The 17,859-nt window shown below is 40.5% G+C and overlaps 1 protein-coding gene across 4 annotated transcripts in view; it reads right to left on the bottom strand.

Annotated features, from left to right (window-relative positions):
• Positions 1-10,013: 10,013 nt before the first annotated feature.
• LOC147887918 (CMP-sialic acid transporter 2-like) overlaps positions 10,014-17,859 on the bottom strand; it is a 51,904-nt gene continuing 44,058 nt past the window's right edge. For 2 of the 4 annotated variants that reach the window (XM_087393333.1, XM_087393335.1), the window contains exons 14-16: positions 11,094-11,142; positions 10,908-11,002; positions 10,014-10,656 (exon numbers count right to left, since the gene is read on the bottom strand). In XM_087393333.1, the coding sequence (XP_087249459.1) occupies positions 10,605-10,656; positions 10,908-11,002; positions 11,094-11,142 (196 nt within the window). In that variant the 3' untranslated portion in view covers positions 10,014-10,604. The remainder of the gene's footprint in view (positions 10,657-10,907; positions 11,003-11,093; positions 11,143-17,859) is intronic. The other 2 variants (XM_087393334.1, XM_087393336.1) reach the window with 2 other exon arrangements.

Genomic DNA, 17,859 nt, shown 5'->3' with positions numbered 1-17,859 from the left:
CTGACACTCTCTGAGCCCTAGAATGCTTTTAGCACCACAACTGGCAAATTATCGGTAGAGTTTGTAGGGGCAAAATACATGCGTATAGGTGTCTTTATATGTGGCGCTATAGGCATCAATATCTACACCAAGAACACTTCTATACCCAAGCAGATATAGATATAGACACAGACATCAACACCTACACCAATGCTACCATTCCAAATACCGACACATATACTAACATCTATATTAATGCTACCATTTCCCAATGAAATTACATGAAGTAATTTATAATAGGACCCAAAATTATTTGGACCTAAAAGTTTGATTATTTTGAAGATAATAGATTCCAAAATATGTACACCAATTTTGGGATCAAAATACTCATATATTCGTGATGAATGTGGAAGGGTAGAAGGGCCAAGGATAATAAGAAGCCCTCTTGATGGAAGAAGAATCAATTAGTAGCATTTGTATCAAAGCATGCTTCTTAAACCAAGTCCATCATGCCAAATAATTCTATCTCTAGTTCTATTTCTAACTCACCTATATCATCAAGTCTATACTCTACCTAAGACTTGATCCTCTAATTCACACTCTTCAATAATATCAAGTTATACATGATCCCCATATTCTTCTCCATTGTTGTGCTCTCCACCTTTCTCTATTGTGATGTCATTATTTCCACCTTCGTCTCCTCTTCTTCTCCCACATTGTGATCCATTAAGGAAGAATTGGGGTCTCAAAAGGGCCTCCAATTAGTGTTTCCTAATTTCAAGGGATTAGAGAGTGATTTGAGGTGTACCAATGAGAGTGCTAGAAGGCGTGGGGCAATGGTATGTTGAGGTGGAGGGTGGGCAAGCCTATCGAGAGGCCCTATTGGTTGCTCCCCTTACACTAGGGACCACCCAAACCATCCACCCCCTCTTAATCCATGTTTGACCCTCCTACCAGGTGCACCTCCCCCACACTGAGCCCGAAACTACCTTCAATGGGATGGTAGGTTCCTTCTAGCGAAGTTTTCTTCTCCCATCCCTCTTTCTAGGGCCTCTCCCCCACTATTCTAGTCTAGCTTGCCAAATCACTCCATTTGAACCAAATCCCACGCACTTTCCCTCTTCCCCCTCTTTCTCTACTCCCTCTTGCTCTGGCCTGCTTGCTGCAGCTCCTCTCTCTCTCTCTCTCTCTCTCTCTCTCTCTCTCTCTCTCTCTCTCTCTCCTGTGCCTCTGTTGGAGCTGCTCTGTCCCTCTCCTTCTCCCTCTCCTGTGCCTCTGTTTCTGTTGCTCTGTCCTTCTCCTCCCTATTTTGTGCCTCTGTTGGAGCTGCCCTGTCCCTCTCCTTCTCCCTCTCTTGTGCCTTTGTTGCTACTGCTCTGTCCCTCTCCTTCTCCTTCTTTTGTGCCTCTGTTGGAGCTGCATTGCCCTGTGTAGGAGTCCCATTCTTGCTATTGCAACCTCTGCAAGCATGGTGAGGAGCAAGGCTATAAGACCACGCAATGATGCGACCTCTTGTGTCTTCCACAACACCAGAAATTCATTGGATGAGTGGATCCCTTGCACCTACAGCTTAAATGATTGGATAGTGATGAAAGGATCGGCCAAAGGTCCACATAAGCTTCCCAAGAGCAAGAGAGGTGACATCTTGCATGAGAGAAAGGAGCGCATCTTGAAGTTCAAGTTTGGGAAGAAAGGATGGCTCGCAAAAGTGCAACATGTTTACATGGGAAAAGATATGCGGCTTCTTCCATAATTCAATCAATCTAGGATACCATCACACTGTGAGCCTTTCTATCTATGTACCTTTTTCACCTGTAAGTGTAATGAGTCCATTTGGAAATTTTGTGTTTGGTTTCTAAAAGCTCTTAATCATGGTGGCAGATGTTTTCCCTTCGGACTTTGAGGAGTGGGAACCAGTTGAACCATTCATAGGCAAGTTCACTGGGATTCATGAGGATTTAGGTAAGCAAATGCATGCCGGGGAGAAACTTGTTGGCCTCCTTGCGAATGAAGAATGTGTATTGGTATAATGCAACATACATCACTCCAACGTCACTCCAACGACATCATCAAGCTATGGCTGTCTGCAAACCATTGCACCACCACAACTTCAAGATATGGATTGCAGCAATGTGGACTCGAGGACATTGCAATCGTACAAGGACAAGATTGCAAAGGATGTGGGCATGGCCATGAAGTTTACATTTGCATCCAAATGGGCAAGGTTATCTTGGTTCTCTGCACATTTTTGCTTCTTTATTTCAAAATATACATATGCATAGAACAAAAACTATGCGATCCTGCAAGCGTGTAAATGAAAATGCTCTTGAAGATTTACTTGGGATGAATTGGGGAACCAGGTTAGGCGACCAAAAGGGTGATGTGTTTCAATGTCACGCATGTAAAGACAATGTGGTTATTAGATAACATTTGTCACACCAAAAGTTGTATTTAGCTTTTCAGTACATGCGCTGGGAGAAAACAAATGGCCGGTGGCTTCCCCTAGACTCTAATGATGAAGACAATATGGGGTATGTTTGTCTATTGATGTTGAAGAGGGAGATGTCACGAATGTGAATGTCACATCGCAATGGACTCTAAGGGATGTGCGAGAACACCTATTGGTCATGGAGGACGGCATGTCAGAGTCCTTCTACTTTACCTTAAATGGTGGTAAGTTCAGCCGCCATGTGGAGAAGTGCATGCATAGTGCCAATTTCATTCCTACTGCAACTTTGAAGATTGCTAACAATGTGTTTCACTAGTGCAACATTTAATTTTTTGTCTGTCAAATCCTAGTTATTGCTTCAAAAGATGATGGACAATTAAATTAAAATGTTATTTCTTTTAATGTTTTCTCCTTTCAATTCATGGTAAATATTTTTCAAAAAATTTGGGGATTTTATGATTAATTTTAATTTTTTGGATTTTGATGTATATTAAGGGGTAAGAGCCCTTTTGCACGTTTAGAGAGCCATAGAAACTCCCGTCCTCAGAAGTTACTCCCTCCATCAACTGCTATTTGCCATGGATTCAGCTAGAACTGCGTTGCATGACTTCATCTCACGAACTGCATTTGCAAATCATGAGGAAGAGCTATTTTTAGTGTTTGATAGGACTTTAGATGTCCTATGCACATATATGCGAGCCAAGGATAACTTCTCAGATCTCATCCTTTACATGCAAGATAATTTCTCAAATTTTGCCTATACACTTGACCACTCTTCAAAGAGGTGGATTCCCATAGATTACATAAAGTATTTGTTCGTAGAGGAACCCAAGTTTGTAAAGCGCTTGGCCCGCTTTTGTGACAACCTTACAAACGAAGGGTTTAGGACAATCGAAGTTCAAGACATCCTAGGCGCGGGGATCACAAGAAATACAGGCACCAAATTCCTTTCATGGGAGATGACATTCATCGTCCTTCTCCAAGAAGGAAATTTAGAGGAAGAAGCCTCATTGTCTAGTACCCCCTCTTGTAGAACTGCTGATCTAGTCATCCCTAGACTAGACTCGGACATCTACATAGAAGAGCGTCTTTACGATCCAACAGAGGAGATGGAAGTAGCTCAAGCATTGAGCCTACTTCAAGATCCCCCAGTACAGCAAGAATCTGCATTAGAGACCGCTGACCCAAACTTAGAATTATGGTCCTTGTCCCCCCTCATCATCGATGGAGAAGAGTACGTATTCCTCCATGACATGAAGATTCTTTTTGGACTATGAGAGGATGAGGCACTTGGAGTCCTATCGGGGTTTGATGTTGACACAAGTGTCAAAGATCACTAGGTTTTAGGTACTGAAGACCAGACAATGGAAGACTTTCTCTTGATGACACTGGTTTCAATGAGAGATGCAGACATGTCCGTATACGATACACAACGCTCTCATGCAGAAGCTTCCACCTCTAACACAGGTTAGGAGAAAGTGTCCACCTCCCAAATGAAACATCACACAGCACCTAGTTCCATCAACATTGCAAATGAGGAAGGGATAAAAGCCGACAATGCTGTAGTGGTAAGTTCGAACAATATTTTTTATTTTGATGTTCTTTCAGTATAATTTATTTTGTTGGTCTTCTAATGTTTGTTGAATTGTTGCAGGATGTGTTTGAGCTTGATGAATTCTCATCTCGATGGGGTAATGTTCACAGCGCATTTGGGCGAGCACTCCTCGAATTGGCCCCACAAGTGTATCAAAAAGTCATCTCCTTATCAGGGGTTCCTGGAATTGTTCCTGGAAGCATTATCGCTTTAGCTTGGCCATATATTCCCTGACCTTGTGTAAGCCGTGTCCTAGTTGTGTGAATCATTGTGAAAATCAGACCCGTGAAGACTGCTCCCAGGTGGTTCGCTTTAAAAAAATTAGTGTACCACGTGCATTCAAAAGGAGGGGTAATATAATCCAACTTTTTGAAAAAAATTAACAGAATTATAATAATAGGAGGGGTTTTTTTATTTAATTTTTGAAAAAATCACTTAGCTCATAAGTAAAGAGGGGTTTCTGAATAGTGCACCCCCTGAAAGACTGCCGCTAAATAAGTGTAGCACATCAAGATCTCCAAAGGCTGCCCTTGGTAAGTGAAACTGTGTCAATGAAATACTGCCCTTGAGCTGTTGAAAATCATAACCTTTTTCTTGCCAAGGTTGACAATCAAGTCTCTCTCTATAGAACACCTCTAGGGCCCCTTGTCTCTATAGACCTTTCTCTGAAGACTTTCCCTAGATAATTGTAGGGACTCCACTGGCTCCCCACGTAAATGCAACTTCTTAATGAACTATTGCCAATGAGGTATACAAAATCATAACCTTGGTCTTGCCAAGGTTGACTGTCAAGTCTCTCTCCCTAGAAAACACCTCTAGGGCCTCTAGGTGTCTTCGAAGGCCCGTTGATGCTGAAGAACATATGAGGTGTATATCATCTGTGTACAAGAGAAGCTATATCATCAAATCAGCAAGCAGTAGGCGGTCAATGAAGGTCGCGATCTTATCAATGTAGAGCCAAACGAGTGTCAATGAGAGGGGGCATCCTTGCTTCACTTTGATCGTGCTATCAATCGAGTCTGACGGACCTCGCAGTGTACATACTCTGACTCATATAGACTCATCACCCCCCAAATCATAACTCTTGGGATCTACATTTCTTGAAGTCTCCTAATCATTTGGGATTGTGGAACTATGTCAAAGGCCTTCCAAAAGTCAACAAGGCAAGCATAGACTTTTTGGGATCTGATCTCACCTCCTTGATGATGGCTCGTAGAGTGAAGATGTGATCAAGGTTAGAGTGCTACCTCCAAAAACCAACATCTCTAGTACCAACCCATAAATCTTGGCCACGGGTGACCAACATGTGGCTATTTTGAGTTTCGATGGAGTCTCTTGCTTTGTGTAGCAGCATGATGGTGGTGGTACTCCAAGCAAAGGGGGAACTAGGCATACGCCATGATTGAGTACATGTGCTAAGATCCAGACCAAGACCTCCTATCCATGTGCAAAATGCTCAATCTGCACCCCCTCATGGTCGTGGAGCCCCTTGCTTTGTGTAGTGGCATGATGGTGGTGGTACTCCAAGAAGAAGGGGAACCGGGCATACATCATGATTGAGTATATGTGCTAAAGTTAGGCCAAGACCTCTTGTCCATGTGCAAAGTGCTCAATCCGCACCCCCTCATGGTCATGGTCGCTTGGGATGTGGAGCCAACACAATGCAGCTCAAACATTCAATGTGATGAACACAAATGATGTGGTGGGCTTGGGCAAGGAGAATATATCAAGTGGTGCATGGATCAATATGTCATAGAGTGATGTCATGTATGTGTGCCAGACACCTGGGTCCATAAATGGGGATAGCTGGGTAAGAATCCCCCATGAAATAGTGGAGTCCCCTCCTCAAAAAGGGTGAATCACATCATCCAACCTATCTGAGAGGAAGGCCCGCCTCATACGGCACGTAAATGGCATGATATGCCTAGTTCCTCCAGTGTCATCAAGTGCCCCAAATCATGCTCTTGTACAAGGTTAGATCTCATCTCTCAGCACTCAGTCTCAAACCATTGCTTTTGGGGCAACCTCTCAGCTACAGGGCATCTTGTGAACTAAGTCATAGGGAATGATCCAGTGGCAGCAACCTAAACCACTAATACAAGGTTGTTTGAGGCATGGAGGAGAGTTGCATCATCTCCAAGGGAGTTGGTATCTCATAAGATAGCTCACATAGATTGCATCAAGGGCATGACCAAAGTGTATCTGGACATAGGTGGGGGAAGAGGATCTCATCCTATATCTGGCATGGTAGTTGAGATGCTAAATGCCAAGTAGGAGTGGTTAGAGGCAAGTGAGGGGAGGGACTATAATATCATGTACTCGCAACACAAAGGCTTGGGATCCAATCAGGTAGTCCGCTATACTTATCCCCCTTCCGTGTAGGAAACAAGTGAGCCATCTAGATAATGGCCATCTTTGAACGCTATTACACATGATCGAGTCGTGTAATTCTCCATATCGAACTGCTACACCTCCCAGAGCCTTGTATCCCTATATATATATATATATATATATAGAATATAGATATATCTCCAAAGGTGTCGTGCATGCTCCTATATATATATATATATATATATATATATATATATATATATATATATATGCATAGGGATACAGGGATACAAGGCTCTGAGAGGTGTAGCAGTTCTTTTAGATCACATATGAGATCATTCATATATATGATGCAAAGAGAGGAGCATGCACAAGTGACCTTATATATATATATATATATATATATATATATATATATATAGAGAGAGAGAGAGAGAGAGAGAGAAATCTAATAAAAAGTCTACAAGTCCTATTAGTGTTTAAGACAGTCAAATTATCATCAAGTTTTCACAGCTGGGTTGCACAGGGGGTTTGAGAGACAAAGAAAACACTGTTATGCCTTGAAAGGCATGGTATGTAGATCCCACAAATCAATGAGGATTTTCATGCCTTGAATGGCATAAATTTTTTCATTGTAAAATCAATTTATAGGCTACCCAAAGGGAATAAGAGGATTTCTTGAATGGCATAAATGTTTTCATTGTAAAATCAATTCATAGGGTTGAACCAAGCATGTCCCCATTGAAAAATTTTGACGTAAAGGTGTCATGTATTCATCAAAACAATCGAGCTAATGCATGAACAAGAATTATGCATAAAGATTATGCAAGAGTAATGAAATAAGCTTGAAGGTAGGAACTCCAACTTGAAATATACGAGAAATAAGGTTGAGCGTAGGAACTCCAACTTCAAATACACGAGCATAATAAAGATAACATCCGGAATTCAATCATTGGAACCAATGACTTTACATCATTTACATCATGGAGACAAATGATCAATTGGAAGCTATATATTTGCATCAAGGTCAAGAATTGAGTGAATTGCCATTCAAATTCACATGAACCACAAAATTTAACAAACTTCTAGAGACCCATAATACAACATTCTCGCAAAGAGGGCCATCTGCAAAAGATAATAGCATACCTATTCGAAGCAATATACAAGATGCGATATCGACGAAAATCAATGGTGATAGAACTTTGAATCCTCCTTATGAGGGAACGAATCTACAATGTTGAGCCCATTTGTCAAGGATGCACTCTACTTGTCTAGGACAATCTCCTCGACAATGTGACCTAAAACTTCTAGGAAGCACTAGCAATATAAATATATTTACATCCCCCCTCACCTCCCCTTTTCTCCAAAAAGGCTTTTCGAGAATGTCCTCTATGTCATACAAAAGTGAATACTTGTTTATTTAGTTGAGAAAAGCTAGGAGAGGAGTAAAGAAGCATGGAAAAGAAACAATCGTTATAAACTAGGACACATTAACAAAGGGTAACACCCTCCAACGCATAACCTCGATGTGCATGTCATAGCACAATTCCAAAGGCTTCCCTCATTAACGTATTTCCACCTTCATACATTTGTATATAAGAGAGACAAACTTTCTAGGTTACAAAGACTTCAACTAGGAGGGGAGTCTAGGTTTCAATCTCCAAGGCACTAAATACTAACACATGACTAAATATGGTGGACAAACAATGGTTGAAATCTAATCTCATCTTGAGATCAACATAATATGGGTTTCTACATGGGATTCGAAGCTTCGAGCAAAAAAGTTAAACAAGCATAAGTATATCATAGTCAAGGAAGTGAAAGCCTAATTAACCATGAGTAAAGCAAGCGAGTGACCCTTACGCAAGTTAACAAAGAAAATTTTAGAACACATCTCAAATGTGCATAATCATTAGGAATTTAGATTTTACACATTTGTGATATTTTTAGGAATACTTCTTTTAACTAGATAAAGAGCCAAAATGATAGATCATATGTTGCCAAAATGAAAGAGTGTTTGCTATCCACAATGCATGAGTAATCCAACTTGTTCTAATTGCATGAATTTTTTAACCTCTTGCCTCAAAATCATTGTCGCAATGATCAACACATGTTTTTTCTTCTTGTATGTGAACCCCCCACCGTCAATCCAAATGTTGGAGTCTATATACATGCAAAAAAAAGGGAGAGAAGGGAGAGCCTTTTAAGGATACTCTAATAAAACATTTTATGCTCACACTTGTTATGCAATACTCAAGGGCCGTGCCCCTTACTTTCAATTTCCTTTAGCACTTACTCGTGTGAGCTACCTTTCCTTTCATGTGTTCCATTTCAAACCAAGCTTCATGTTGTTTTAAGTTGAGCCTCTACATAATCCACTCTAGTTCTACTACGTCTTCATTAAAGGATTTGTTCTTCTATTGAGTCTAGCACTTCCCTTTGATGCCAATGCTTAAAGAAAGTAGTATTGCCCAAGTCACTAATCTAAATCAATGTGCAAGATCAATTAAACATGTGTAGCAAGGCTTGGTGCTTAATGTAAATACAAAGTCGATTTCACTAAAAATAAATAAATACAAAGTCATTCACCGATACATTATGTCAACTTCAAAAATATAGGCTATTGCTAAGGCTCCTCTTTTCATGGTGGTGTAGATTTCTGCATCAATCAACCACCTCATTTAACTACAACCAACAAAGTAACTTGGGTAATCTTTCTTATACTCACCTAGCTAGCATGGTACACTCCGAATTGCATATTTGGATCCACCATCTTCTAAGATAAAAACATTTAGCCACCAACTATTTCAACACACACACACATATATATAGGTCACAATAGTAAAGCACAAAGGTATAATCGATTGAGGGCCAATGGCATTGACAATTAGTGAGGTACTAAGAGGCAAAATAGATAGAGTTCATTATATTTCAACTAATGATATGGACCAAGGAAGTCTCTATATGACCTTTAAAGTTTGGGGTATTTCTAGTACACTTCTACGAACTTCAGGCTGTAAGTAACTTTTGATAGTTTGTTCAAGAAGGCCTGGCTTTCGGTGATCTAAACGGCTAGGCGATGTCATCATTCCATAGAACTAAGGCCCATATGACTTTTCAACTTTGAACATGGCCAATCAAAATCTTATCAAGCTGCGGGATAAACCTTTCAAAAAAAAATACATATATAAATATTTTTGGTGCCCAACAGGGATGTGAGGTACATTTCTTGGCAACAATTCAACAATTAGAGATGTCGAGAGTCAGTAGTTTAAATGCAAAACATACAAATTCTCAATGCAGCCTTAAAAAAGAAAGCATCAACAAAAACATACAACATTAAACAGATGACCAATCAAAAAAAGCTTTTATGTTAACTGTTTACTCTTCAATATAGTTATCCAGTTCCAGAAAATACATAACAAAAGGCCACACTATAAACCTCAACTTTTTTGTTGTAGGACAATAGGCCTATCCTCTTGCAGATGAAGCAATTACAAAGAAAGTATGTGAAGTCATGAGCGTTCAACTACTGGTGGTGGCGTTCACAAAAAAAACGGGGTAATGAGCAAAATGTGAGAATGAAGACTGAACCTAAAAAGGTCATTGTGCACATGTCTACAGCCACGTATAACTTGCCTCACATAAGCATGCAGCTTTCTCTCAAATCTCACGCCCTGAAGGCTGCCATATACATGCATGCTACCCTAGATTCCCTCATGGTGACAGCTATGGCCAAGCAAGCAAGATTTTATGTAGCCGTGCATGCAAGCTTATATATTATGTACCGAATAGTGTATTCCCTTACGTATGGTAAAAAATACAAACATAAGAAACATACCATTTGGTGAGAATGTTGAACTATGTTGGCATTATGATTAGAACGTAGCATTCCAGTATTTGACTGGTCGCAGCCTCCTCAACACCCAGTGGACATGGCCCATATGTCGCTAGCACTCCATTATATGACTAGTGGACATGGCCCATTCTATTTGTCGTATGTAGTCCAGAACAGACATAAGCACAAACCTTTTGTGAACAGGCACTTCAATAGGGCCCAAACAATGACTGGATTTCAAGATTCTTGTCTTGTCTTATGCATGTTTATCAACAGCTCCATCGTAAGGTAACTACAAGAAGAGTTCAGCAAACCATCAAACACAGGAAAAGGAATCCCCTCTGGAACACAATCCACTTGCTGGACTATCTGGAAGTTGCATATATACCCTTAGGCAGGCTCCCCATGTCCTCTCACTTGTTTATCTTGCTGTATGAGTGCAAGAAAACTGCGATAGAGACCACCCTAAATACAACACGTTATAGATTGGTCAGAGCAAGTCCTACATTTCTTGAAAGTTTAATATAAGAGAAACATCTATGAACCAATTTTCCTAATTCTTATTGTGAAAAATTGCAACGCAGAGGAGAGAATTGGCCTTCAGGATACTTTTCTCATCTTGATATAGGTTTCACTAGGAAACATATTATTTTGTTGGCTCATCGATCATCAACCTTCCATGCACTCATACTAGTTCTGTCAAAGCAATCACTTACAAAGATCCAAGAACAAAAGGAAGTGTCAGGTGGAAACCGAAAAGCAATATGGATACAGCTGCCGTGAGAAGCATAGCCACAGAAGTTGAGTAGACCTGCAACACAGAGGCACGTAACCACTAATTTTGGGCATCATTATCAAACATCAGAAGTAAGCATTGAAACTCATTAGGAGAAACCACTCACCTTGACGATGTTATCTGCAAACTTCATCACCATGGAGACTGAAATACCGCTGGAACAGTGAAACGACAATTATTAGCCACCTTTTATGCCGCAAGTCAGAATCAAAAATTTTAGCTTAAGTCTCATTACAGACAAGATTCTAAAGGGTTATAGCTGACAATTTTATGTTAAGTCATTCGCGACTCTTATGTTGTTAAAAAGTTCAAATTTCGATATGTGAATTATCAAGCTTGAGCTACAGAGCACAATCCATGCTATGAAGAGTCAGCAGTTTGACGGTTGGTAAGGTTTTATGGGTACAACAGGCTCCTAAGGTGATGGTATTGCCAACTAGGACATGTTTTCTCCTGCGGGAGAGTATATATTATGGCTGATAAATTCATAGAGTTCGACTGCTCACGCTTTCATGACCAGTCTAGGGTTTAGGGCAGCCTTCAAAGGCTTGTATTTTCCGTTTACTTGTACTTAGTTTTGCACTAGAGTGCTGCTGGAATGCATTCCTACAGTTTGACTTCGTGCTGTCTCCTTGCTCTCTTGCTCACGCTTCCCGGCAGTGGTATCAGAGCCAAATTTCAGTCCTGACTGGCTAAGATTGACCTACCCTGTGGCCACTCTGTGTGACTATGAAGAGCCTAATCTACCACGTGGTTGACTGCCACATGGATTTTTTGAGTGTGAAGCAAGCTATGGAGGACAGACTATGAGGAGAGTGATGAATGTCGAAGAGGTTCCACAAACAACAGGATGATGGCAACAATAGAACAAAATCAAAGGAGATGGAGTCAAGATTGCATCTATTCTCTTAGTTGTTGTTGTGTTGCATTTCAAAGCTTCCGTGCTCCATTTTGGAGCTGTACTGCGGCATTTCAAAGAAGCTTTGTGCATTTCTGTGGAGTAGCTGTCTACAGAAGTTCATTTCGAGCTGATTTGCTACTGGTTTTCTCAATTTTTCAGCTGAAGCCTCTATTTTGAGGTCTATTTTCAGCCTGGTTTTACTATTTCAATCAGCTCGGGCAGTTCAGCGCTGTTTTCTTCAGTTCTGGAAGGAGCTGTGCAGTCACTTTTACTTGCAGTGGACAAAGTTTCTGTGCATACGAATCTGAGTCCTGGGATCTGAATCTTGTTGTATTTGCTGCACTTGCTCTGCAAAGAAAGTTGGGCCTGCCTTGCCCTTTTTCTGGCACATTTTCCCTCTACAAATTGGAGCTTTTGCTTCCTCTATCTTTGCATTAGGGCCCTTGCTCCTCGAGGTTTACTTCCAGATTATTTCAGTTAGGCTATTGACCTTCTGTGGTCAGAGTCAGACATTTGCAATTGCCTTAGTGCAGCCATTTGATTGAGTCATATTTCTTGGGTTCTTTGTATTTGTGCCTCAGCTGCAATGGAAAACAACGAACTCTGTCGCATGATTGTTTCTTGAAGACAAGCTTGATGGCACCAACTACCCCATGTGGTCATACCTGATGTTTCATGAGTTGGTGGTAATGTTGTTGATACTTCATCTACTGCCCCAGTGCGTCCAGCTCAGTAACATGGGAAGGCAGAGATGCTCACGCTCATGCCTGAAGAGGATGATAATCTCTCATATCAGGTCTTGTAGAACAGCAAAGGATGCTTGGATAAATTAGCCTCTTTGCATTAGATACACAATGAAGCATGGCTTGCATATTTTGTAGAAGCCATTAGATGCCTTAAAGATGGATGAAGGAAAAAGCATGGATGCCTATCTGACTAAGGTCAAGGACTTTAAATTGGCCAACATTGATGAGGTTGTGCCAAATAGTCGCATTGTGACGATGACATTGCGTGGACTTCGTAACTCATATCAAGGGTTTGCGACTGCGTTGAGATTTTGAACGCCATGGGCAATCCCAATTACGTCTTTGATCAGCTGGTCACTTTATTGTTGCACGAAGAGCAAAGATGTGCTAATACCTCTATTTCAGGTGATTAGGCCTTTATTGTATATCCAGGTGAGTCGAGGAACACGCGGACACTCATCCTCTAAAAATACAGCACATAGTGCAGTTTCAATCTCATGATGGTCACTCATAAGGTTGAAAACCATAAACTCCACCACATGACATCCCCACTGATGTCATCAGCGCCCAACAGTGAGTGTAGACCATAGTATAAACATATGCTCTCACAAATACAAATCTACACACCCACACATACTTGAGCATCCATTTATACAAAGGTCTTCATATAGTTTCTATCAGCACTTTTCTATCAGCACTCTAGAGGTGAAAAGTAGACTCAGCCACCGTGACAAAGGCAAGCACTAAATGAGATCAGGCCTTTATTACCCATCATATGAGGGTAATGCAAAAACAACAAAAGCATTGTGGAAAACCCAAGCACAATTGTGCTAGTACTTCGGATGCCAACAAACATGCCGATAAGAAAAGAAGAGCTGCAACTATTGCAAAAAAACATGTCATGATATTTCTGAATGCCGAAAGCACATAGAATCAGAGGAGAAGAGAAAGCGATCTAGCCTTGCAATTATCGATGCTTCATCTTCCCATGAGAAGGATAAATCAGCCAATGTTGTTCACCATGATTAAGCTTTTGCGGTTACATGACAGTACAATCCTTCAATTCATGATTCATGCATGGCATTTTCTAATGCATTCAGCAGTTGGTATTTTAATATTTGACAGTGTTCTTGCAAGAAGAAGCTTCTTCCTCTGCGTGATGCATAGGAGCAAGCACTGTGACTTGTGCCAATAATGCATCTTATGCCGTGAAGGGCATTAGCCAAGTTGAACATACTAACGCATTTGCCCTCACTAGATTTCGGTATATGCATTGTGTGTGTACATGCTAGCTCTCAAGAATTTGGCAAATACGTGATTTCATTCACCATGGAGTGTGGGATGTCCTAGGAATTGCTATTGATATGACAGCGTTAAAGGTATGTTCGATCATGGTTGTAAGACACGTTAAGACACGACACGTTAGACACGCTTCAAACACGAGTGTCTAAAGTGTATTAAAGATAAGACACGTAAGACACGCCATTGTGGTTATAATAATAAATATTTAATTAATATATGTATAAGTATACAAATGTACAACTTGCTAGCATAGCTAGTTGCTAGATTCTAGAAGTACAATAAGCTACACTTGAATAATGCAAGAAGAAACAATGCACTTGTACAATGTAGTTAAGAGTCAAGACTCATCACTCAAGACTTAAAAGTAAAAGTTAAGACTCACGACTGAAGAGCTCACAAGTTTTGAGCAGTTCAAGGTTTAAATTGACAATTGAATCTTGTCACATGTGACATGAATGAAAACTGCATCTCGATACATATAATTGAAAGGAAGCTTTCGACTCTCAAGACTCAAATCTCTGAAGATTCATCCTAATCTAAATCTATGAGGTCACTGCCACTGCTAGATCCAAAGTCACCATCGATGATAGCATGGCTAAGTCAAACTCAATGTGTGTTGTTACTCCCCACCCACCAAAAAAAAAAAAAAACGCAAGAGTGTCTAAAGGCGTCTTAAGGTAAGACACGTGTCTTAAGTGTCTTAAGTGTCTTATCATAAGACACGAGTGTCTTAACAACCATGTGTTCGATTCAAATAGGCATACTCATTCGCCAACATGAACAATTTGAGCTGCCAGCCTTTCACTCTTGCCAAGCATACTCTTTGGAGCAGTTGACATGGATTCTAGTCCAAAGTTTCATATCCTCTTTCCTTCTTCCACAGCTAACCACGCTGCAACAAGGCTCATAGCGGATGCCGTCTCTCTTCAGGATGTTTTGTATGTTCTAAGAAAAAAAGCATTTCATATCCATTTCAGCCTTGCAACATCCAAATATAGAGTTACCTTTGACCATTACAGCTACGCCATTAATGATTTCAGAGATTCCTTCATTACATACAAACCTTTGATTAACCTAACAGTCCTCCAATCCCATATGCTGCCCATCACGTGAGACCACCATGGAAGAAATGCTGCCATGGCAATGAAAATGGGAGGACCACTATCTACTCTAACAATTATAGTGCTTTGTCCATTGCACGAAATCCAATGTTTCATACACCTACTCAGCACATTGAGATCATTATCACTATGTCACACAGACTGTCAACAAAGGATATCTTCACCAAGGCAATTCCACAAACCAAATTTGAGGCTTTTTTGCAAGCTTTACACTTGATTCCATTTGTTATGTGACTTTGCCATCCTATACTTCCATAGGTTGCTATATCCTTTTGGATGCACGTGTGCAACCATGGCATTAGTTCCAAGTATGTTTGAGATGTTTCCAGAGTAATTAACTCATACCATGGAATGGGGCTTGTTAGGTTTAGCCTCTGATATGGCCTTGTAGATTGGAACTAGTTCGCTCTAGTCCTATTAATTCATTAATAACTAAGTAGACTCTGGGTTGCTTCATAAGGTGGCCAATCTAGGGTTTTCATAGGCTTCATTTTTAGATTTACTTGTAGTTTGTTTTCCACTAGAGTACTGTTGGAATACATTCCTATAGATCGAGTTCTCGTTATCTCCTTGCTCTCTTGCTCTCACCCTTCCCTACAAGGACTTACTGTCCATCGATCCATCCAAGATCATATTACACTCTAGTAGAAGGCAACATTCCTCTCCTCTTCAAGCATCAGCATCCTTGATGATAAAGGCTAGGAATGCTATACGTTGATGGGCCTATTTTTGGAACCCAGGGAATCACTATAAATATGGTACATGCTATATATATCACATGTAGGAGCACCAGTAGATAGGTGGCTGAGCACAAATCTAGGCTAGCTCGAGGCATAGAAGCTCAGAAGTAGTAATAGGGAATCCTATAAGAGTTTTTGGTTTTGCTTTTGTAAATAATCATGATTTTCCTAATATGATTTTGTGAAGAGACCCTCATTGCAATATGATTTTGTGAAGAGACCCTCATTGCAGAAATTGATGATGAAGTGCTCAAGGCCATTCTTCGATAACTGGCATATCCACAGCCTTCTAAATGTAGACCTTGGGAAACTAGCAACTAAGTGCATGTGATGAGGACGATGGAGACAGAGGACAGTACTAAGAGATGAGTGCACTCTACTAGAGTCTTTATGACAAAGGTAGTGGTTGCGTGATGGTTGGAAGTTTGCATGAGCAGCCAACAATAAAGCGTCAATTAACTAAATGCGATCTTGTGGATTACTAGGAGACATCTTTTGCAAAACTGAAAAAGCAGAGGCCGCATGGACGCATGTCAGCTAAAAATAGAACTAAGGTCGTTTTTTGCATGATGAGCTGCTTTTAGAGGCAGTTGTAGCACCAAAAAAAGATGAGAAGGTCGTTTTTTTGCATACATGAGCTGATTTGGGAGGTGCCAGGGCTGTTTTTGGAGGAGATTCTGGCAAAGAGAACCATAGGGGCTGCCTTATACATGCAGTTTCCATAAACAGACGAGTATTGCAGTGACCATATCTTGAGATACACACCGAATTTCGGCCTACAATCTGAAAGAAAGTTGTAGAGCATTTCAAGGGGTACAATTCTAGTTTTTAAGAGTATGGCAATCCGACTTCTGTATCAAACGTTATCGCTTCTTCAAGGACTGGCAAGTGTTTGAGAGATATCGTGCCAGTTATGCACGAAGATAGTTGGTGTTGTGTTGTGGAATAAGGTTTCCCGTTCTTGTGCTAAGTTTGGCATTGGGATTTCGGAGTTTGTTGTAAGGAGCGTCTTAGTGCTGTCAAGAGCTTTTTGTAGGTTAAGATTTCATGAGTTGAGAAGCAAGTGTTTGTAAAGTTTTGTGCAAAGTTGAGGAAACAGGTTGGGGAGAAGCGACAGTAAATTGATTTGCAAAATTTACAAGTGTACCGGAAACAGTTTCAAAGATTCTGTGAGCGTTAATCGTCCAGTTTGAGTGGAAGAAAGCTTCCTATTTGATCCTGTGGGGGTTTCATTACAAGTTTTGCAGTTTTTCTTAGGAGTTTGTTGTGTGATTTGCTGAGTAGATTGTCTCCTTGCTTCAAAGTTCTCAAAATTTGTGATTCATGAGAGGTTGATGTGAGCACTACGCTCAAGTAGTATATGAAACGTGACATATCTTTGATGCTTTAAAGACAGTTACTTGTTGCTCCAACCATCCTACCAACGTATTTGGTAAACAGATTCCCATATAACTTCTTGGTTTCGAAATTGCATTTCTCCTAGCTCGGTTGCACTCAACATTCTGCCCTATGTCTTGTAACATAACGATATCATCAATCAATGAATCAGTAGGTTGCAAAAAAAAGTTGAACGACAAAACACAAACAGTTGATGCACCTTGCAACCTTGTAATAATTCCGATCACTAGGCTCCTTTGCCGATTGTTTTTAGAATTAACCACGCCCCACAATAATGGGGTGATTACTTCATGCATTCTCTCCCCTTCATCAAAATCTCTAAAGTTCTATTTTCATCCTTGTAGGTCTTAGCCTATCCATGGCTTGATGGATGTTTACTCTAGCCATTGCTAGCAGCTCTTGTATTTGGATTACATAAAGCACGATACTAGGGAATTTCTAAGAAATCCCAACGATAGTTGGATTAGCTAATTAAAACCCATGATTCAATTCAAGAAGATTCATCTGCAAAATCAAGTAATGACAACCACCTGTTTAATGTACTTTACCTTAATGAGACATATGCTCTCAACACATCCTCAAGAGTTTGGTTGACTCTCTTTGTCTAACACAATTACCAAGAACGGGAACATTTTGGGGAGCACCAACCCCCTTCGAAACAGCG

This window comes from Dipteris shenzhenensis, chromosome 22 (genome assembly GCF_047967505.1).
Source record: "Dipteris shenzhenensis isolate YYH24624 ecotype China chromosome 22, Dip_SZ_1.0, whole genome shotgun sequence".
In the NCBI taxonomy this organism is placed as follows: domain Eukaryota; kingdom Viridiplantae; phylum Streptophyta; class Polypodiopsida; order Gleicheniales; family Dipteridaceae; genus Dipteris; species Dipteris shenzhenensis.
The sequence above is the reverse complement of the archived record's forward strand: the minus strand, read 5'-3'. Positions and strand labels throughout refer to the sequence as shown.